We start from the raw sequence: 23,343 nt of genomic DNA, 5'->3' as shown, positions 1-23,343 counted from the left end.
CATTTTAAAAAACGAGCTTTAAAACTTGTATTTAACACAGACAAGACAGACACAAGCTCTTCCCCGTGCTCCTCCAGCTTTATTGATAGTTTAAAATTACATTTCTATTTTCTAGGACTTCAGTTGCACTTTCCTTCCGACTTAAAAACTGAGTACAAGCAAATGGTATTTATACAGTAGTCTAAGTGATATTGTACAAAAATAACATTTTGATTTCTGTGAAAACATTTTTCATTCCCAAATAACTCCTAATTCTGCTGTTCTGACAACTGTTCTTGATGTTAAATTTTGCCAAGGTAAAAAAAAAAATTCCAAAGCCATTTTTAAAAGGAAAAGTCTACCTTGGACTACCAAGTGATATTTAAATTGTAAACAGATTTCTATAAAAGAACGTGTTTCTTTTAATACCTCCAAAATTGTATATCTTAGCAATATAACATGTAGTTTGTTATCGCCCTCAATTGCTGCGTGTAGGGCTGAAATGCATCATGTTATGAACTGTTTCCATGTCATACTCTCTTGGCCAACTCAGATCCCACTAAAACAAACCAAAATAACCATACATGGAAGTTCGGTTTCTATTTACTCCCTTCTTCTATCTCATTTTACTGAGACACACTTCCACAAGCTCAGAGGTCCTATAGATTCCCATATGTTTAGTCCCATTTACTCATCTCTGATCACCAGTGGCTTGGAAAGGGGGGTTCTTTAACAAAGCATTATACATAACACCGCTACCAAACTAAAACATTTTTTGTATTGAATGCAGAAAGATATTTTTTTCACCCCTTTCATTGTATTACATGTCGAGAGGCTCACTGGCCTGGGACTAGCCTCTGTTAGCCAACCTTTGGCCAGTGAAGAGGATTCAGAGAAAATAATACAACCAACCATCAATCTGAAAAAAGGAGGGGCAACAGAGGGCACTGATTATGCGGTGGCTTCAATGGTGCACTCTTTTGCCAGGTGGCCCGCCTTTCCGCAGTTGTAGCAGTTGGTCTCGCTGGCTTTACTGCAGTGGACAGCAACATGACCAATCTCGCCACACCTAGGGGGAGACGCAACATTATAGAGTTAATATTCTCAAAAGTGAAAGTGAAAGTAAGTGAGATTACTAGAATAATAGAAAACTGTCAAATCACTCACCTGTAACATTTCACCTTATCGCAAAGTTTCTGGATGTGGCCAAACCCACCGCATGAGTAGCACTTCTGCTCGTTGGCATGATCACAATCACGGGCCATGTGACCAGCTTTGCCGCAGGTGTAGCACAGCTGCTCCCTCTCCTTTTTGGGCTCCTTGCAGTCCCGGGAAATGTGGCCACTCCTGTGGCAGTTGTAGCACGCTGCAAGGGAATAACTTCCTGTCAGAAGTTTTCAGGGAAAGGCCGTTGGGTTGTCAACATTTTCTTATTGTTATTACTTTTGTAATCAAGTACGACTTCACAGAAACTGAGCAAACATGAACGAGATTAGAACCAGCATTAGGAAACACACCATCCTCAGTTTGGTCACAGTCCCTGGCCATATGTCCTTGGTCTCCACAACGATAGCAGAACAGCTCTGTAAGGACAAAGGCACACTGGTGTAAAAATTTGAAGCGACAACATGGTTTCCTTTTACCCCCCCCCCCCCAAGTGAGTCTCCTCATAATATATATATACACACATATACCAGCAGAGTGCTGTGCTGAGACCCACCCATAACCCCAAAACTATCACTATAAGTGAGTAACACATGCAGTACTGTTAAAAATAGATCACCGTGCACCCTAAGTATTCTGTATTCATTATCTCATGCTGGTGCAGCCTGTATAGTATATAGTACCCTTGCCTCGTCCCCGACCCCTGCCGCGTCCACGTGCACCACTGGCATTAGGACAATGCTTGATCCAATGGCCGGAGCGGCCACATCCAAAACACTCACTGTTGCTGCTCATCTCCATTACCTAAACAAAAAGAAAGAAAAAAACACATGACCCATATTAGTAAACAGAATTCAGCTTACAATAAAAGTATTTCTAAGCTTTTATGAACACCCTGTGTAGACTGGACACACCGCTGCTGTGTTTTTCAGCGGTCCATCTTACCAGGATTTCACACCAGCCACACAAAGGAAGTCTAGTATCACTTATTAGATTGGCATGTACCATCTTCATTTCCCAGAAGGTTTTGTGCTGACTTAAATTAGCTTTGACCCTCAGCTAGACAAGGAGTGCGTGCATGGGCATTCTTGCAGACAAAAAGTGATGTTTTATTGATGGTAAATTTAACTGCACAATCATACCTGTCACGAGGAATTACACAGAGATATCACTTAATGAGGTTTTCATATTCCAGATTCTGGTTCAAATGAAGCTTAGCAGGCAGCTTCTCAAACAATTAAGCTGCTTACAATGACATTAAAACCTAAAAACATTAATATAGCGCATGACTCTTGTCAGGGGCAGCTAAATCTGTTTAAACTACTTACACACTTATTGACATAATGCGCCTAGGCTCTACCACTGGGATGTTGTATCATTTGTCATATTTGGTGTGAAAGCCTCAAATAATCTGGCACTTCACTGGATTGCAGCTGTTCACACCAGCACTAACCGGTAAGTGAACAACTGATGCACATGTAGGTTTTTTTTTTTTTTTCCTCCTTAAATGGTGCAGCCAGTGTACACAAGGTGTCATCAACGAATAGAATCAAATAGCATCTGGGGGAAAAATGATTTTACCAGTTTTTCCATATCAAATTATAGTGCACAACTCACATCAGGACTGCAGGAGTCAGTGGTATGACTATGGGATGGGAGGGGATGGGGGGGTCTAATCTACAATCAGACAAAAGGGGTAAATTTGCAGCTGTGGAGTCTATCATAGTCGGCCATCGCACTACAACTACCTACTAAACTAACTTACACGATTTCCTCAATGGAATCATGTTGTGATCGGGCCAAACTTCAGTTTGCTGACTGCTGCTAAAGACATCAAGTCAGGAAGAATGTGAGTCAATGAGTAATCAAGGTCCACGCAGTGAGAGCCCAGAAGACGACGTGGGATGATGACAGCACGAGGCAGATAGATAAGAAAGAGAAAGAAAGAAAGAAAAACTACTTTGGTACAATCGGCTAACTTGTTGCTTATAATTTATGCAGTTGGTCATCCAAATGTCCGCCGGGCCTCATATTGTTTAACTTACATAACTACATTTCACCACCTAATCAATAAAATATTGTTTCTATTGTAGCCACATGGGCGCTCGTTTCCACCCGTTCTTCGTCTAGGATTAGAGACAAGTAAAAAACGCATCTTATTCTCCGTTACTCAGCCCCAATATATTGCTACACGCTGCTGCTGCTGCTGCTGCTGACTGCTACAGAAATGGCTGAGGGAGAGCATGCCGTGGTGGATTGTATGCTAACTTAGGAGAGCTAACTCCAGAGGGCAGTCAACACCGCGTCGTGTTGTGTTGATTTAACATCTGCTAAAACATCCATGCCCAAAGTCTAAACCACGGTTAGGATACCTCGACTGGCCTTTTTTACGCGTCTACGGCGGCGGCGGCCATCTAAGCTAGGTAAATAAAACCTACACACACCTACTCCGTCCTGTCTTTTTTTTTTTTTTTTTTTTTGAGCTCGCAAAAACAGAAATCAAATGCCAAAGGTTGAAGCTACGCTAACGTGGGCCTAGTCAACTTGTGGTGGTGCTGCTGCTGTGTCTGTGCTAGCACATGATGCTAGCAGCATCACCTCACGATCACGACCAAGAAGCACGGTACCGTCGACGATCGAGCTTCTTTTCTCCGTTGAGAAAGCGAGGATCCAGCTCTTGTAGCGATACAGATTTACCGTATATTATTCCGCGTCGGCTATTCACGCGAATATACCGTGAAAACAAAATTTCCCGCGCAGGGCGCACATACACACACACACACGTACATACACATAGACGCACGCACACACACCAAAGTCGTTGTGACGAGCTAGCGTTAGCAGGCCGGACCGAGGATCCGATGCTCCGTGAGTGAGACCAAACCAAACCAGCGCGTTTGCAACAAAAGAAAACCCGACTACACACCTCGTTTTCCGCTGTGGTCATTTTTAACACGACACAGTTTCAAAGTTTAGACACACACAACATTTCATGAGTAAATGCATTTTAGTACCGTTTAATTGCTTACCTCGCTTGCTACCTAACGTTAGCTATGTCAGTGTTTACGCCTCCTTCTTTGCGCTACATGCGGTGTGAAGCAGGAGTTCCTGAATTGTCATTCAGTAAAAATCTGCACAGTCATTGGCCACCTACTCGGCCAGCAGCCAATCAGACACGAGAATGCCTGGACACCGCCTCTATGACTCAGCCAATCACGGTGATGGAATGGCCCTTTTCCCTAAATCGACTAACCTCGACTAACCTTATTTACTGCCTTACTTTTAAACATTAAAACATTTTTTTTTAAATTGCAAACCTTAGGCCGTGTTATTGCGTCATTAAAAGCAACATAGTTACATTAGAATTACTAAATGTTTCTACCATTACAAAGATCATTAGGTAATGCAAATTATTATGTGTGTTGTATTGATTATGTATTTATTGTCTATTTATTGTGGGCCATGTAGGCCATACAAACCACGACAACCTGCTGCTCAAAATGAATTGCCCCCTGTGGGATTAATAAAGTTGTTTTGAATTGAATTTGAATTTGAATTATAATAATTCATGCAATATTTTCCAAAATATGAAAACAAAGACTTGTACAAGAGCTTTAAGATAAAATCACAAAAATGCCACTGCACACATTCATCAGGAATTGCTGAAGGTTTTAATATGATCATTATTTTTGTCTTGCCTTAATTTATCAATATAAACTGCTTGAGATACAGTAAATCTATAGGTAGCCTATAGTTTTTTTTTAAGCATAATGATGTGTGTAGGCTAATAACTTTTCTAAACTCTCCACTAACCACTTTCAGCCATTTTAATCAAATTGATTTTAATCTAGCTATTTAATTAATAGCAGTGCCTAAGGCATGCCTCTGACTCACATTTGTAGAGTCACAACTTGTACAGAGATGTCAGTGTATACGGTAAATCTCTCACACCTTTAGTGACAAAAGATAAAATGTGAATTTTGTCTGTGAACACCCCAAAGCTAAACTAATGCAACAAAACAGACATGTTTCTGCAAACTTAAAGCTAAAATGTAAAACAGAAACCATCTGGAATTGTAATGAGAGTGTAAAGAGGCCTACATCCGTCTGTGGTCAAAACAATCAAAGAGATGTGTCCTTTTGATTCAAAATGGTGATTTTCCAAACATATTTCTTGTTAACCCTGATGCAGACTCTTCTTGGTTAATGAGCCCTGGCTGCATCATATTTTGAATACAAGAGGACTGATAGAGGAAACAGTCCATGGGAGCTGCAAGCATCTCAGCTAACCGGCCTGAGTGCTCAGTCAGATCAATAAGTAGGAAAAAAAACATTCATCTCAGTCTTAAGGTGGCTTTGGTTATAAAGCACTGCGATAGCAATTTCTATTTCCTGCAGTCTCCATTTTACATCTCACAACCTTTAACGCAAAGTAGGGGAAAAAAAGGACAACCTGTGGCACATCGATCAATGATGAGCTCTTTAATCATGACATCCCACTGCTCATTGAAATACAGTGGTATTGTTGCATGTCGGGTGGGGTACCTTAAAACGGTCCACAATGACAAAGCCCTGCCCTCATCTTCACAGAAACAGTATTTGGTATTTCTGCTATTTGTTGGATGGGATATCTGTAAGAAAAATGCCACTTTCAGAAAAGCAGACTAAATTGTTAAGTAACATGGGAAGATTGAAAGTACAGTATTCTGTTAAATAGGGACAGATAATGGGTCTATGAATCTGATTCCTGCTGCTTTTGCTTCTTTATGGAAACAATGTGTCCTGAACCCATCAAGACATATTGACCAGGGATGTTTATGAGCCTGCTTTATTCTCAGATGGTGTCAACTCCAGCTCGTTGAGAGGACCTATGAGCCATCTGTGATTAGGGGACCTCAGGGGATCCAGACTGGGATGCTACAGAGATGGTGAACACATGGTGAGTGTAAAAGGCTATACGGTTTCACAATGGGAGACTGTTTCAGGGTCAGTTTGGGAAAAACAATAAGCCTATGTTTAAGCCTGTTTTGTTGTTTGGAAACATTTCATATCCATGTAAATTTAAGACTGCAATTCTGTAAGTTTTTTCCCCCCAAATGGGTTTATTGTAGGCTATAACTTTTTCTCCATATTGTTTCCCGCTGCTATAGCCTTTCTCAAGTTACAGTAACCTCTTGTTGAACATATGTGTAAAATGTAACATTGCTGTCATGAATAGCCTACTATAGGCTACATTACATCTCCAAAATGATCCCAAGGTTTCAGTGCTGCACTGTCCCCATGTGTCCAGATGATGGTGCACTTGGAGTTAGTTAACACTTGGTCACTCCTTCTCTCCAAACCGGTAGTGGGCCTCTTTTTTTTATGCTTTTCAAAAGATACTGTTGCAATTTAATACTTTAACGAATGCGCATTGAAATCCATTAACGTTTCATAACTCGCTGCGAAAACATAAACCTCCTGCAACATGAGCTCCTGGGACTGCAGTCTCAAAGGCGACATAGGTAACAGAAATAGACTTTAAATGTCGAATATGCAAAATGTTATCACGTAGTAAGAGCCTGACATTTAAAATAATCTACTGTAGATTTTCTATAAGAGCAAAAAAAAAAAGAAAGCAACGGTAATACCGAGGTGGGAGGGCTTAAGTTTGTGTGCTATAGTTGCGCAGTGTGAGTGATGCTTGCAACTCTTGTTATGACTGCAAGGTCCTGTTTCAATCACTGGCGTCAGACGGACGCACGACACCAACTCAAACCTTTTCACCTTCTCCTCAACAAAGTAAATATTGATTTGAAAAGCGAAGCACCGATGAGCGATTTACGGGAGTTTTAATTTGAAAGTGCTCCACACGGGACTCCAAAGAGTATATCCCTCTCGTCGTGTCACTTTGAGGGTCCGACGGGATTTTTTTTTCTTTCCTATTTACCGCGACTGGGAGATAAAAAACTTTTCCTCTTATTATTTTAGGTGGCCAGTAAAAGTGGAGACCCGCCTATGGTCTCGACGTCTCTCGGCGTCGCTACATTTGACCGGATACAAGTTTTAATTTGACACGGTTTCAGGGGTTTTTGTAGCAACTTCGACTTTTTTTCCTCTTTTCTTTGAATGCGTTGCAAATATGATGATGTCACCGACGCCACTTTTTCCTGAAGTTATGGCGGAGCACAACTTTTCTAACTTCTCTTGGTGAGTACACACAGGCTACAGGCTCCTAGCATTTGCTACATTTTGAGTTAATGGTTTGAAACGATTAACTACAACTGTTTAACCTCTTTCTCCTCAAGGCACACGGACGAGAAGAAAGTAGCGTTTGTGAAGCAGTGAAATTTGAATGGAAGGGGAATAGAGCTACATGCATTGAAGTTTTAGCGATATAGTTGGCCTCTTCTTGAGGGCCTACGGGCAATTTCACAGTTATATCTGGATCTGCTCGGCTCGGCCTTTGATAAAACATACGTGGTAGGTAGCAGCTTCTGTAGTTGTGCACACGTTTCAGTTGTAGTCGCGTCGTGTTGTCATTTTCCTAAGAAGTTTGATTTAATTGCGAAGGCGATCCGTAGTCATGCCCAGTGAGGCTCTCAGCCTTAACTCTGCCAAAATATGCTAACCTGCTGACATTGATCTCACCTACATTTCTGACTTTGGACACTGAAGTGAAGCTCTACTACAGAAAGTATTTATGTGAATGTGAATGTAGCACTTGCCGTGACTTTGCAAAGTTTAGTTTGACTGTGTTTAACGCAGACTGACCACTTTGTGTGCAACAAATCTAAGCAGATGAAGTCTAATTAATGTGGACTTCACATTCTTTGTGTTGATACCCTTTTCTGGATGGATCACAGCTCTTGTTTTGAACACAATTCCTGCAGCATGGTGGGAAGGGTGGGAGACTCACAGTCCTCCAAGTTCCTGCTTTTCTCTACTAGTGACATAGGCTACCGGTGTGTCTGCTGTGACAGCTAACCACTAACTACAGTAATAGTCGGTGTTAGCAGCTCTTTGTATAAGACACGCCAGAAATAATTAAAGAGGTTTGCAGGGTGAGAGTAAACACGCTGAAAATGAATACCAAGAATTAGAGAACCTTCTCTGTGGGTGTATATATACACACACACAAATATATATATTGCCCTACAGTTTGTATTGAAAACAAAGCAGAAGAGGGAAAGTACAACTCGAGTTGTAACAACTCAAGTGTTTTTTCCTCAGGCTGCTGCCTGACTGACACATGTCAAGTGTTCTCCAAAGCAGATCATGTTTTGTTTACCAGTTTTGTTCCACTGTGTGTAAAAGTGAGTTTTAGTTGTGTGTCGTCTTCATTCTGCTTCTCACTTGTAAGTAAAAACCCACCAAACTCTCTCAAATTCTGTAAATAACTAGTTCAATATCCACTAAACAGGTGAGATTGTATATATTGTGTTTAGTAGAATTGGCCCTAATCACACGATTATATAAGAGGGTTGTAGTTGGTGAGAATATTTTTGGAGATTATCTCTGATAAATCCTCAATGCCCCAAACCAGTTCTCGCTTTGTTTTGCTACCTTTCTCCCTGCTGTGAAAACTTGACACTTAGACAATCTGTTCTATCTGATATGAACATTTTAAAGCCACTTTTCAAAACTACAGGGCTTAATGTTTGATAATATAACAAGAGATCTCACAGAATCCATTTAAACTTTAATATGGAGGAGTGGGCTTATTCTTTTTATAATTGAAAAGATTTACATAGTATTTCATTTACACTTGCATGCTGAGTCTGCACATCACCAACATACTCGCTAAGAGAGCTTATGTAATATTAATTAAGAAGCCAATTGGTGATGGTGATGTGTGCCATCAAATATTCTGAGTACTAATACTGTTTGTGTACGTGTGTGTTTTTGCTTTTCTCTTTTTTTTTATTCAGACCATTGAGAGCACTTGGCTTTACTAATGGAGCACCTCCAGGGAGCGTGGAAGACTCTGAGCAACGGCTTCGGTATGAAGGACTCTGCGTTCGAGGGCCCGTGCCTTTCACCAACCATAGTGCAGAGCTACCCCTGCCAGCGTCGCTCCTCAGATGACAGCAAGATGCCCGACTCCAAGACTAGCAGCACCATCCGAGTCTACCTCCCAAACCAGCAGCGCACAGTGGTGAGTTAATTTGCACCGCAGGGTAGAAGATTTCCACACTTCCACTTACGGCCTCGGTAATACTGCACTGCTGCTCACTCAGTTGTTTAAAGGTCTATGAAGCTGTTTTTACTTTCCTGCAGGTTAGAGATTGAGTCCATCTGTTTGTTTGTTTGTTTCTCAGGTGAACGTGCGACCGGGTATGACTCTGTACAGTTGCCTGATCAAAGCATTAAAGGTGCGAGGTCTGCAGCCTCAGTGCTGTGCTGTGTTCAGGCTGCATCCGGGACAGAGGAGGTGAGCGCTGGACTGTTGTGGGTTTGACACCAGGGAAATGAGATCGGAGTTTTGCATGGCTCACATTCTCTTTTGTTCATTCAGTTGTTTTGGCTGCGGTGACGACCAATCATGTAAATCTTCTGTTTTTTGCCTGTAACAGTAAAAAATTTCGCATGGATTGGAATACTGACTCCACCTCTCTGATCGGGGAAGAGCTGCTGGTGGAGGTTTTAGATCATGTTCCTTTGACAACACATAATTTTGTGAGTACCTGAAGCATTTATATCCTCAACCCTCAAAGTGTAACTGCTGAAGAAATGAGTATACATTTTTTTTTCTCTCCTGTTTTTTAGGTTCGGAAAACATATCTGAAGCTGGCATTCTGTGATATTTGCCAGAAGTTTCTTCTGAACGGTTTCCGTTGCCAAACATGCGGCTACAAATTCCACGAGCATTGTAGCACCAAAGTGCCCACGATGTGTGTGGACTGGAGCAATATCAGACAACTCCTGTAAGTGTCTGCAAGTTGAAATGGAAGCATAATGTAAAAGGGTCATCGATAACTTGAGCAGAGAAACTTAACCCGTTCTCTGTGTGGAAGCTTCTAGTTTGATTAGATTTTAATCGAATTTAATCTGCATTGTGTAAGATGAAGGGGAAAAAAAGGAAAGTAAGCTGTAATGATATTGCAGATCTTGACTAGGTCAAAGCTTGCACACGCTGCATATGGCTTTGCATACTTGCACTGAGAACAGAGGCTTGTTACTGTTATTTTGCATGCAGGCTGCAGGACTATAATGATTCACAGATCTGTATCATTGATGGTGCAGTTAGAAACCCTTTTACATGACTACCGCTGCAGCCTTTGGCCGTCAGCTGTTACTTGGTCAAGCATTCACACACTCCAACACACTGTATGCTACGAACGTTTCCTACCTGGTTTTGCTCCGTGTGTGCAGGCTGTGTCCAACACCTGGTGAGAGCGGAGCCCCTTCCCTGCCACCACTGACGTCCCGACGAATGAGAGAATCCTTAACACGGTTTCCAAGGCGAGGCAAAGTTTTCATCTTGATCTTTTCATATTCACATTTAAGAAAATATTGTAACAATATAGCACATATGTACCACAGAATATAGATTACATGAATTGTGGGTATTGTGACCTGATGGTCTGTGTATTTCTTGGACCACCAACCCCCGACAAAAGCAGGAAGTAGTAAATCTACCTTTGTAGAGTCTCTAATTTTTAAATGACTGCATAATGAATTTGAAATGTTGGGTGGGTTATGAATTTGAGTTCTACATAAGCATTGACATCTTCTGTCGTTTGGCATGTTGATCGCCACGCAGTTCGATTTATATCTAATAATCCAAGGGGATTTACAAGTACTATTCACACTCCAGTGGGAGATGTAGGAATAATCACTAAGAACTAAATGCATTCAATCCGACAAAGTACAAGGAGATCAGGTAAATAAAATGTACAGTAAGTGCAACTGAGACATGTCGGGGTGTAAGAGAATCTGAGCAGAGAAGGTGTTCCTGAGTTTGTCGAGCGTCAGATGATTCTTTGGAGGAACGCAGGGGCTGAGAAGAATAAGCTGTATGATTGATTTATGTTCTCATTTCTAAAGTACCTTAATCTCAATTGAATCAAATCCAGCTTTTAATGACGTTCCCAGCTTTATGGGGGCTTACCAAGGCCGAGGGCTGATGTAGTGAAAAGAGCCCGTTGTTTCAGAAGCCCTTAAAAATGGTTAAAAAGCACTCTGAGCTGCCAAAGTATCAAGTTGTTCCACGCAGAGCAATCTCAAACACTCTTTTGAAACATAGTTTTTCGTTGCCAAAAGGGGGATTGTTCTGAAGGAGCACACTCCTATGGTCATACGCGTGATGTAATGTGATCTCTGTTTACATACCTCATTCAGCTGGAGTTCCACTGTCCCCATTTTAACCAGCAGCCCACAGCACAGTGTAGGTACTAGTCCACTTAAAAGAGGTGCACCAAGGCCTTTTGAGAAAAATACAAAGCTCTGTGTTTGATTTACAGACACTGTGCAGTTCTTACTCGTATTATTTTGGATGGTTTAACTTGATGTTACGCTTGTAAAAGGGAGCATCTCGAGGCAGACCAATATTTGGATTGTTTGGAGATTAACATATTTGGCTGGTGAGCTTTGTACTCCTCAGTTGAGCCAGTACAGATCTTGGCATACATCAAGGGCAAAATACCTCTGCAGTGTCAAGGAAGCCAAAAAAAAGGGGGTAAGAGGGAAGGCCATAATAAAATGAACCAATAACTACTTCCTCTTAGTGCAATTTTTCAGTCTGACTTGTTTTTTGAGCTGTAAAAACATTCTCCCAATTGATTTTTTTTTTTTTGCGTGTGTGGTACCAGTTTGTCGACGGCACAACATAAACAGATGAGAGGCTAAGTGAGAGAAAATGACAGAAATGAAACCAGAAAGCCCCCGCGCCAGCCGCCACCACCACACCCACAGTGGCCCAATTTTAAAGAAGTGACAGAATTCAGCATCTGTTATTCTGTTAAATGTCAGCGATGTGTGTGTGTGTGTGTCATTTTGAAGCAGTGAAACGAGCTCTAGTCAAACAATAGTCGCTTGATTTTAATATTTGTTCCTCGTTCCCCTTGTTCCAGCTCGGCCCATCGATATTCCACCCCCCATGCCTTCAACTACACCACGCCCTACCCACCCACAGGTGGCGGCCTCTCCCAGAGGCAGCGCTCCACTTCCACGCCCAACGTCCACATGGTTAGCACTACCCTGCCTGTAGACAGCAGCATGATTGAGGTAACTACACACCACATGGGCCCCTGGGTACTCCTGTAGGTTCAGGCGGCCACTCCTAAAATATCTCCTGCCTGAGAGTGATCTTGCCCTCCTACGTACATCTCAGGCATTCCAACTATCCTCCCCGTGCTCTTTTCTATCTTCTTATCTCACTCTGTGTTAAGTAATCCACCTGGACAGGGTTGAGCCTGTTTGTTTTTGGTGTTATTCCCCTGATGGCATCTTATTTTAGTGATTTTAAAATGTGTGACACTTGACTTCCCCCTGTTCAGTTCTAGTTTCTGCTTTTTCACTGCCACTGCTCTTGCATAATCGGCTCACTAGTGTTGCATGCTTCATAGAATATTTCCCATGTATTCTGTCCACACAGAAACCTGAGCATCACTCACTCTTTGTCATTGTTCCTTCCTCACTTTACTTTACTCTGTCCCTTTCCCTCCTGTCCTCACTGGCCTGTTGTATTGTACCCTGTTGGGGAGTAGCTAGACTGCCTGAATACCTCCCCCACCTCCTGGTGCCATAGATTCTGGCTGAAGAGGAAAGTAGGTATTGTGCACTTCTCCCAGTCTTTTGTTGAGGCCTCACCTGAGAGTCCAGAAAAGGTTAGAAAGCAGAGTGACTGTGTGCAGTCTGAATGGCATGCCTTGCAAACAGGCTATCTGCATTCACTTCTTAGTATTGAAGTCAAAACCATGAGTGACAGCAAACAATGTGTGTTTTTTTTAATGTTTGAGCGAGCTAACAGAACTGTCTCTGTGTTTTTTCTTCTTCCCCGTCTCTTTAGGATGCAATGCGTGATCATGACTCGGGTAAGTGCCCACTCTGCCTTTTCATTGGCCTCATGTCATGCACTTTTGTGCTGCATCACACCACCTCCTCCTCTCACCCTCACCAGCACATCTCCCCCTTCAATCGCGAATTGACGTCGTGTTCAAATTTCAAACTTCTTTTTGCGAATTTACATCAAAGCCTATCCCCTGCCCACAACCACTGAAACCGAGATGTTTCTCATCAAAGCATATGAAACTGAAGCCTACCCACCATATTTAATAGTCATTTCAAAATAGCTAAGCAGCAGAGAGTAATAATGTGAGAATAATCTGGACGTGATAGGTCATTAAACGAGAAAAAAGGCTCTGCACAGACTTTTATCATCAATCTTCATACATTTTTTTCCGTTCCAACGGTCTGCTTCTGTACTTGTCCATTATCAAATGTGACGTCTGTGTCAGAGATTTGGTTTACTGTTGCCAGACGCTGCTCTCCTTTTAGAGGGTGAGACTGATACAAGTGAAAGCTTGCAACTTGAGAAGGTGGAGAAACGGGACAAAGTCAAATTCTTCAGTATTTGCCATATAGTCCAGCACATGGTGTGTTTGCCCTTCTGTAGAGCATGGCCAAATGTGAATTATTATATCCCACTTAGTGTACATTTTATGGCCACTGTCTTGCATTATGCATTGTGCAGACTGGCAATTTCTGGTAGCTTGGGCAACGTCCAAAATCATTATTTGGAGTTAGCCCTCTGACACATCATAAAGTCCTCTCCTTATTCCTTCTACAGTGTAAATGATTTAGAAGTCACCCATCCTGAATTCCCTGTTTGTTTGTTTTTTATTGCTGAAGGTGGGAGTTCCCCCAGTCAGAGCCCCACAGGCTGGTCCCAGTCCAAAGCCCCTGCACCTGCCCAGCGAGAGAGGGCCCCGTCCTTCAACACGCATGAGAAAAACAAAATTGTAAGTACTTAGTCTTGTCTTGTAAGACGTATGTAGAAGAAATACCCCAATGTTGGCTTAAGAAAACCGCCAGTGTTCAATCTGTGTCACTCAACATCCGTTACGTCATTTTCGATTTCAGAGACCCCGAGACAAGAGGGATTCTAGTTACTACTGGGAGATTGAAGCCAGCGAGGTGTATCTTAACTCCCGCATCGGCTCAGGCTCCTTTGGAACTGTATACAAAGGGAAATGGCATGGTAGGAATGCATTTTAGATTGGGCAGGGCACTTTCAGGTGTAACCACAAACACTTTCACAATTACACATTGCAGGCAATCGTTTGACGTAAGTTAATTGATGCATGAAATGGTTGCAAAATGATAAGTGGGCGTATAGCATTGCTTTTTTGTTTGAGCTTACAGTAGATTTTCTGCATCTGATTTTGAGTATTTTTGTCGCAGGTGATGTAGCAGTGAAAATTTTAAAGGTAACCGACCCCACACCGGAGCAGTTCCAGGCATTCAGGAACGAGGTGGCCGTCTTGAGGTAAGAAAACGCTGGATGACGCAGCAAGCGTCGAACTCTGTGTGCGCATCATCTTCATCGTTCAACTTTTATCTTATCTTTTTGTTTTGTTGATTTCCTCTTCCCCCTCTTGTCGCAGGAAAACACGACATGTCAACATCCTGTTGTTCATGGGCTACATGACGAAGGACAACCTGGCCATTGTGACCCAGTGGTGCGAGGGCAGCAGCCTCTACAAACACATTCACGTCCTGGAGACAAACTTCAAGATGATCCAGCTCATTGACATCGCCAGGCAGACAGCTCAGGGCATGGAGTAAGTCCTGAAGTGTGACATTTTTTGCACTGAAGGAAAAAAACAACAACAACAATCTGGTCTAATTTCTTTCCTTATTTCCAGCTATCTGCATGCAAAGAACATCATCCACCGCGACATGAAGTCCAACAGTATCTTTTTTTTATCAGCTACGTTGAAGTCTGTACTTGTGCCTTATGGATGATGTGGATAAAATTTCTCAATGTGCTGCACACTAAGATTGTTTTAGCTGTAAATTCCTTGACAGTGGTGTAGACATCTTCTTGCACGAAGGGCTAACGGTGAAAATTGGGGACTTTGGCCTTGCTACGGTGAAGGCCAGGTGGAGCGGCTCACATCAGGTGGAGCAGCCGTCTGGATCCATTCTCTGGATGGTCAGTATCACAGCCTTAAACAGACAAAGTAGCAAAAAACAAAAAAAGAAGTACTCATGTTTTTTTGTATTTGTTGTGTCCGCAGGCTCCTGAGGTTATCCGGATGCAGGATAACAATCCTTACAGCTTCCAGTCTGACGTCTATTCCTATGGAATTGTTCTCTTTGAGCTCATGACGGGAGAGCTCCCATACTCCCTGATCGCAAACAGAGATCAGGTAAAGTTTAATCGTTTCTAGATGTCGTACTGTATTTCAGGCAGTTTGGCGGTAATGCAGCTCGTGCATTAACAGGCTATAATGAGACTCGGTTGTTCTGTCCTCCACAAACGTTATCTTTTTATCGTTTTATCTTGCAAAACCATTTTGCAGACGTGCACAATTTTGCTACATTGGTAGATTTGGTCATGTCAAAAATAGCCGTACACAGCCGCCACAATCGGACACGTGTCTCGAGCTCTGGTCCTCGCCTGGGTCCCAGTGTCGGGCTGCAAACCAGGCCAGAAGGTGGTGGAAAGACACTGGGCTGCTGTCTGAAGGGGGTTGTGGAGCTGGCCTAAGGCCCATCATGGAACAGAGGCGGGCGCCCTGGAGCCACTGGCCTAATTTTAGACCCCGTAACACAACCCTGTACGTGTGTGAGAAAAGGGGTGCTTGGGTGCGCATATGTGGTCTGTGGTTTTTTGTCCTTTTACAGGCCACAAGACCTGGTCTAGATCGTGTCTGCCTCCTTGTTCAGTTCGGTTTACTGCCTGTATTGGAGTCAGGCTAAAGTTGCTGTACAAAGTGTGCCCATAAGTGCTGTTATGATCCACTGTTGTACTCCTAGTCTCCTTGATACTGTAGAATGACTTTGTACTCAGCTGACCTGGCAAGCACATAGAGTACTCCTATCATCCTTTATCTCTGCAGCATCATGCACTCATGCCTTTACAATAGCTCCAGTGTTTTAGATGCCTGTCACCTTAGACTCACTGGCCATATTTATAAAGTATCTCTGAGGTGGACTGCTGACTGAGTATTGATCAGGTGTCTCTGACTATCGCACAGACCTGGATCAATAGTTCAACTTTAAAATATTTTATACATTTTCCCTCTGTCTCATCTGTTTTTTTTTCTGTGACTCTCCCTCAGATTATTTTCATGGTTGGAAGAGGCTACTTGTCCCCAGACCTCAGTAAGCTCTACAAGAACTGCCCCAAAGCCATGAAAAGGCTGGTGGCTGACTGCATCAAGAAGTCCAAGGACGAGAGGCCGCTCTTCCCGCAGGTGAGCCGCCTCTGTCGGTAGTTGTTTAGATCAAACTGGATCTGGATCAAGAGTGTCATATTTGACTTAATCTTTTATTTTTCTTCTCATTTATGATTTTTCTTTTTAGATCTTGTCCTCCATCGAACTTCTCCAGCATGCCCTCCCTAAGATAAACCGCAGTGCCTCAGAACCGTCCCTGCACAGAGCCTCTCACACTGAGGATATCAATGCCTGTACTCTGACCTCCACCAGACTGCCTGTTTTCTAGAAGCTCAGACAGCCCTGCCCTCCTCCTCCTCCTCCTCCTCCTCTTCCTGCTCTCGTTCCATTTTCCCCTCCTCTTTGAAATAGTCCAAATGCTCAGTGCAACCAAATTCTCTACATACATGATGCCAATATAGATCTATAAATGTACATACAATCATACATAAACCCAAGCTAATCAAGAAAGTATCAAAAGGAAACGAGGGGAGAGGGAAGAAGTGCATCTGAGATTAGCGATGGAAGGGAGTGAGTGATGATGGGATTGCAGCAATGGGATGTACACATGAAGAGGTTGGCATAAAGATACATGGAGGGTGGTGCCTTGCTTATCACTGCACGTATTAAGAAGTATTCAGCGGCTCCACGGTGGCAATGCATTTGGTAAAAAGTTGTAAATACATGCACGCACACCTACCTAAGACAGCGATAAATGGACATTGAAGGAAGCTCAAGACAGACGGACAGGTCTCTCTTGGTTCAGGTTCTGTGATGTGAAGCACACCCTTCTATCTGGCCGCGCTGGTTTCTGATGAAGAGGACCTTTAAAGCTTACCTGCCTTAAGAGGAAACAAAGACTGGACTAAGATCCTGCACAACTTCTTTTCCTCGTGTTATCACAAACAAAGCCGTTGGATGTAGTCCATTTAGTTGCACAATAGTAGTTGATTTTACATTGTCTTAAGTGATAATGGAGTAGATATGGGAAATTGTCCTTTTTTTGTTGTTGTTGTCATTGTCTTTGACTTCTTTCTATTGTGTTCTTGTTTTTTTTGGGTCTTTTTTTTTGGAGGAATTATAGCCTGTCAGACAGCGAGCATAAGTGATGATGGAAATCTTTGCACATTTTAGCAAAAGCAATGGTTATGTTCCAACAGTAAACACAATGGTTTCCTAGCTCTTGAGTAAACTGATCTGTAGATACCCACACATTCTCACAGTCCTGTCATGGGTAGGTTATCATGAGCTGGACATTTGGGCGGTCGTCTTAAATATTTAAAATTGATTTGGAAACTAATTTGTATTTGTTTATCATGTCTCTTTCAGGAGGTTAAACGTTTTATTGTGAACTTGGTGAGAAAGTTGTCTATTCAATATTTTAATAAAATTAAGTTAAATTTCTTTGCCAGAGAACATTGTATTGGTCATCCTTTGTTACTTCCTGTTAAAGAGAGAAGTCGGTGTGAGTCGGTGCATCTTCATTTGAAATGCCGCAGTAGATGCAGGTAAGATGGGCAGTTGACATCAGATTATTCTGTCCCCCTCTCGTTATTCACCAACAGCAAAATCCCACAGATGTGCAAGACTTTGTGGCAGGGTGCAATGTTTGCTGTAGCAGTGGCAACGTGGTGTAACCTCACAGGGGATCCAGTCCAGACACGCAACCAGGGGATTCCACCATTGGCTGATGCCACAGCGCGCTGCGCAGCCACTGGCAAGCCCAGTGGAACAACAATCATTCAGCAAGGGAGGGACGTGGTGGAAAGAGAGAGGACAGTTATATTTTGTTTTAGTATAAACATGCAACGTGTAGTTCCTGCAGGGCTGGACCACTCAACTCAACTGGTTTGGTCCCAAGTGCAGATGTATAAGTATGGGGATATTTGCTGTGATCTAAATATAAGAGAATGAAATAAGTGTTTTTTTTTATGTTATGTTGCTCTATGACTTCAGCTCAAATGTCCAAAAAAAGACAACCATGATGGAAGCTTTTTGGGAGCTTTATCTCATTTGAATCACATGTCTCAAAAAGCCCCATCACAGGGGAAAATAGCCCTGATGTCATCAGATGTGGAGCAACACAATAAGAGCAAAAGCCATCGGCTGACCACTAGTCGTCTATTTTTACAACACTTTTGCCTTATGTGTTTATCTGTTCTATTTCTGCATTCTGACAAGCCACACAGGCCGCCAAGATGAAATCAACAGAGCTCTGACTTCCCACGTCTCTGGTGTACAATAGCTCCACCAAGTGGAGTGTTGTTTCATGCTGTGAGTCAGCATATGCTTCACATGAGATCTGCATAATAATCAGCTGTGTGAGAAAAACTTGGATCCTAAATGTTGGTGCAGAACATGGTTGAGTTAGTTTGTCTGCTTCACACAGAAATTTGTGGTTTAGTCCACTGACTCCCAACCTCAGATGTTTGACCCTCCCATTGGGCCGAAGCGATAAACAAAGTTCTGCAATCTATTTATAACTGTTTCATGTTTTTTTGGGGGGGAAGTAACTGATCATTTGACCTCTTCTACCTTCTTTATCATCAGTCATGCTTGGTGGAACTGCTAAAAACCCAGACAACTAAAAGTAACAAGGGCTGAAAAACAAATATTTTTTGGACTGAAAAGGTTTGGGAGCTCTGCTTTGGTCCCTCATGAACATATCGAATGTCTTTTTCAGTCTTGAAGGGAGTAAGTAATGAAAGCGAATAAATGTAGTGGAGTGAAAAAAAAAAATTGGCCTCTAAAATGTAGTTGAGTGGAAGGAACAGGAAATGGAAATGGTAACATAAAGTCCACTGTGGTAGATGACCATAGTTACTATCCACCACTGATTATAATGAATCTTAAAGTAATTTCATTAGTGTAAGTTGAGAACAGAGATCTGTCTGTACTCAAAGGAAGGACAGAGAGACATTTTCTTTTAACATTAAGCTAATGTGATTTGACCTCCAGACACACTGGACCGATCCTTAATAGGAGCTCTTCAATCAGTTTAACAGCCTTTGCCAAGACTGCTTCTTGCCTCTCAGTGTGTAATGGCCTCCAACTCTAAAAGAGCATTCACTTCATGTGAATGTGTGTTTTCTAATTCCCTCTGTGATATAAGGCCGCATCTCTATCCGTGAGCAGCCTACATGTGCATGTTTCAAAACTCTCAGAGAGTACATGTGTTGTGTGCGTGAATATCCTTTCAGAGGTTGTGTAAATTCTGTGACAAAGTAAAAGCACATTTGACTGGCTGATTATGTAACCATAACAACACAGGGTCTGTACAGAGGCCGCTTGTGTCTCAACTTTACCACCAGATGGCAACAAGAACATACACGTGCATGTCCACAGAGGGATCCATGGTGTCGGCTCATTAAAGCAGCACTGCACTTGTCAATAACTTCAACTTGAAAAGATGTACCTAATTTGAGTCAGTTTCTTTTTCTTCTTTTTTTTAATAGCAAAAACAAAATATATTTATATATATAAGAAAATCTGCCAAACATTTTCAGATGTGTCTGTTATTATACTGTATTTTGACATTTTGGTGGAACAAAACCAGACTTGAAGATGTTGTGTTTGGATCTGGAAAGTTATGATCAACTGATTTGGCAGATTATTAATCAATATTGAAAATAATCAGCAGTTGCCACACTATTTGATTTTGTTCCATATTAAACCAGTGAAACCAAGGAGTGTTAAAATGTAATGTTACGCTATGGATCAGGTGTATTAACTTGAAATGTAACATTTACATTCTCCTTCATTAGGAGACGGAAGTGGGCTACAGTACATCTCTGCTGCTGAGTTTTTCAGCAGATGGTCAGAGCAGCGTGGCCCCCCCACTTTGCACACACACAAACACACACACAGGGGGCACAAGTTGTTCATGTTGTGTAGCAGCTTGGCAGACAGCTGGGAGGAGTCTAGACGGAAGCTCCTCAGCTGGAGCTCCAGGGCCCACAGTGACTTTTACTCTCACCAGGGCCAGGTCAGTGTGAGCTTGATGTGAGGGCAAAAACATCAGCAGCATCTGGGAGCCTGATATTGTGCATAATATGCCATGTTGAACATATTTTATCTGTGAGGGATGTTTGTTTATTTCTAAGACAAAACAGCATGAATGTGTTCAATGAATTGCCGCCTTTAAGACAAATAACAGATGTAATAGTCTGATATGCAGCGATCAAGTTCCACTCCACTCCATCATACTGCTCAGCTCTGCAGCCATTTCATTTGTGGTACTCATTGTTCACCTGTAGGCAGAAAGTGTGCCAGCTCTGACAGCTGTTTACACCTCTTTACAGCTCCTCGTGACAATAGAGTCAGAAGGCCAAGGCATCAACAAGTCATTTTGAACATATTCTTGATTGATTGATTTAATTTAGTCCCCACATCACCTGGACATCTGATCTTCACTGTGCAGATGTAAAGCGTGTGCTGGGTTTGTCAATAAAAGACTGTTTTCATACTCTTCTGTGGAGGGTGGAAAGTTTCTCTGTGGTCACCTTTGTTCATTTGTTCAGCAATGCAGAGAAAATGTGGAAACTCAAAGCCTCCAGAGCTCATAATGGACTTTCCAGTAAAGCGGGACTATTCTTTTTCTTTTCCTTTTAGTTAATTTCTTAAGATAAGCATATTATGCTTTTTCATAAATATTGGATTTTTCACTGGGAGAAATCATGTAGCTATAGAAGTCTTTTCTTTTCTTTTTTTGCTGTAAACCCAAATCAGACACAACTTATTGTTAAGGAGTGTTAAAGTAAAATGTTTTATAACTTGATCATGAATGCATTATTCTTCCTTTAGTGTGCATCTTTGTGCTCTCTCAGATGAAGTAGCTCGCAGGCAGAGAGAAGTGTTTGGCTTTCTGTTGCTACAGAAAGTCTCTGAGGTGGCAAATGGAAGTCTGGTGGGACATGACATTGCTGTCACCACTGAGCTGATACAATATAACTACAGAGGCAGAACATTCAAAGTGATAAAACTGAACATAAATGACATAATGGAGTCTGCAGGCACCTTCGCTAATTTTCCGAGATACCCTTAAATGTAGCAGAAGCATGACCCAGAGAATAATAAACATGGAGCCCTAATGATCTGTAAAAAAAATGCACCTAATAACGATAACTTTTTGATGTCTATTCTGAGTCAGGAACTCCACAATGTAATATAGAGTGTGTGAGTGTGTTCAAAAAGTTAATCAAAATGTATTTCCTGCGTTTTATGAGCCAGGATGTAATTTCCTGCCTCCTCTCATCTTATAACTTGGACTTTGAATCCCAGAAGGAAGTGTTCACCTCGACAGCTCACAGAGGAATCTGCAGTGTTGTGGTTTAATTAGTCAAGATCCAATAATTTGCTACAATGTGAATCTGAAGTAATAGTAATTAGAAATACATACTAATAAAGACTGCAACGTAACAAACAGTACACATAAGATGACAGCAATGCATTTTTCACCTATTTTGAAGAAAAGTGTTACATGTGTCAGTGATCCGACGGTTGTTGGTTTACGGAGTTTCACATGTATCAAAGGGAGAGTAACCAAAAATACATTTAGTGAAGCAATACAATCACAAGTCAAATATACTCTTAGTTATACTTTAGGGGACATGCATCTTACAGGTGAGATATTATCATTTGCAGAACACAACAATACTGTATATACTGATCAGTGATTATATTTCATGTACAGTTAGTTGGGGTTTTTTTTATTCAGAGAACAGACCTGCAAACGACTTCCTCAGGTTATGTATGGTCTCAGCATTCACTGTGTCTTCACTGGCAGTGCGGAAAAAGGACGAGTCTTTCATACCAAAGGCTTTGATCAGGGAGTGGGATTTGCTGCAAGACAGGAGGATCATGCAGAGAGAGTTAGGATATACACCCGGTTGGGACTGTCGTACAGTCCGATGCAAACCTGTACAACAGACCTGCTATAAATTCTTATTTCCTGCAGTCTATACAGTCATAGATGCATCAATTTAATTATGTTTTAGTATTGATGTTATAGCCAGTGGTATTGTCCAGTATATAGACGTGGGGGAGGTATGATCCAGAGTCCAATTAAAACAACACTTCAGTCAGTATCATCAAAAACTGAACTGTATAAACTTTGCAATGGTAAAGTTTCTGGCAGAGCTGTTGCTCTAAAGTTGAATTAGATTTGCTCAGAGGTGTTTGGTAAAGAGCATATGTGAATTTGGAAGTGGCTATGTTCTTCTTGAATAATTCAAATACCTATAGAGTCCTTATTTGGTCGCCAAAAATTGAAGGTATTCATTGGTTCTTACTTCAGCTGTGGGTGTCCCTGTGGTTTTTCCTCAGCAGCCCGATCGTCCTGCAGACTCTGCTGCTGGTTGTGATGATCCACAGTCGCCTTCGGCTGCGGAGGTGTGCTTTCTCGGTGAGGTTGAGCCCCCTGCTCCTCCTGGGCCCCAGACTGATGGTGGGACTCCACTCGGACAGAGGTGTCTGAGTTACTCTGGACCTGCTGCGGTCCTCCTGGTGTTAGAGTATCCTGGTTCACAGACTGAGAGGGCTGCGCTGTAGGGCTGAACTCTGTGTTTACGTCCTTTGCGGGAGATTTGTGGATCAACTTTGGCGCAGGTCTTTTTGAAAGCAATCCTTTGGGTTCCACTGGCCCCCCTAATTTCAGCATAAAAGATATTCATAATATTCAGGCATCTTAGTTATAGAGACAAGGATGCATGATGGTGTTAGTTTGGTGGTATATTATATGTTCTCACATCTAACTGCCTTACTCATCAACTCATCTGACAAATGTTTAGTTTCTCACACTGTAAACAGAAGGAAGGACGACAGACACCACAAA

General features: G+C 42.1%; 2 protein-coding genes across 18 annotated transcripts; one reads left to right on the top strand and one right to left on the bottom strand.

The window, feature by feature from the left end:
- Positions 1-59: 59 nt before the first annotated feature.
- cnbpa (CCHC-type zinc finger, nucleic acid binding protein a) lies at positions 60-4,277 on the bottom strand. Of its 14 annotated transcripts, none has more exons than XM_083975512.1 (5): positions 4,173-4,277; positions 1,827-1,947; positions 1,497-1,562; positions 1,147-1,363; positions 60-1,048 (listed from the first exon to the last, which is right to left on the bottom strand). In XM_083975512.1, the coding sequence occupies exons 2-5, from the start codon at positions 1,942-1,944 to the stop codon at positions 931-933; spliced, it is 519 nt and encodes a 172-aa protein (XP_083831638.1). In that variant the 5' UTR covers positions 1,945-1,947; positions 4,173-4,277; the 3' UTR covers positions 60-930. The 14 variants fall into 14 exon arrangements, with proteins under 14 accessions (XP_083831638.1, XP_083831632.1, XP_083831641.1 ...); XM_083975506.1 differs by having other exon boundaries at positions 1,147-1,345; XM_083975515.1 differs by having other exon boundaries at positions 1,833-1,947.
- Positions 2,943-17,921, top strand: raf1a (Raf-1 proto-oncogene, serine/threonine kinase a). Of its 4 annotated transcripts, XM_083975496.1 has the most exons (19): positions 2,943-3,566; positions 5,982-6,082; positions 9,054-9,280; positions 9,444-9,556; positions 9,699-9,801; positions 9,892-10,049; positions 10,498-10,587; positions 12,198-12,351; positions 12,834-12,953; positions 13,136-13,160; positions 13,978-14,087; positions 14,209-14,326; positions 14,530-14,614; positions 14,733-14,909; positions 14,994-15,040; positions 15,165-15,283; positions 15,369-15,500; positions 16,416-16,550; positions 16,660-17,921. In XM_083975496.1, exons 3-19 carry the CDS (start codon positions 9,080-9,082, stop codon positions 16,798-16,800), a joined length of 2,028 nt encoding a protein of 675 aa, XP_083831622.1. In that variant the 5' UTR covers positions 2,943-3,566; positions 5,982-6,082; positions 9,054-9,079; the 3' UTR covers positions 16,801-17,921. The 4 variants fall into 4 exon arrangements, with proteins under 4 accessions (XP_083831622.1, XP_083831623.1, XP_083831621.1 ...); XM_083975497.1 differs by lacking the exons at positions 2,943-3,566; positions 5,982-6,082 and adding an exon at positions 6,841-7,332 and having other exon boundaries at positions 12,834-12,893; XM_083975495.1 differs by lacking the exons at positions 2,943-3,566; positions 5,982-6,082 and adding an exon at positions 6,841-7,332.
- The last annotated feature ends 5,422 nt before the right edge of the window (positions 17,922-23,343 follow it).

Source organism: Trachurus trachurus, assembly GCF_905171665.1.
Source record: "Trachurus trachurus genome assembly, chromosome: 7".
Lineage (NCBI taxonomy): Eukaryota > Metazoa > Chordata > Actinopteri > Carangiformes > Carangidae > Trachurus > Trachurus trachurus.
Note: the sequence above shows the minus strand (reverse complement) of the source record. Positions and strands in the feature narration are given on the sequence as shown.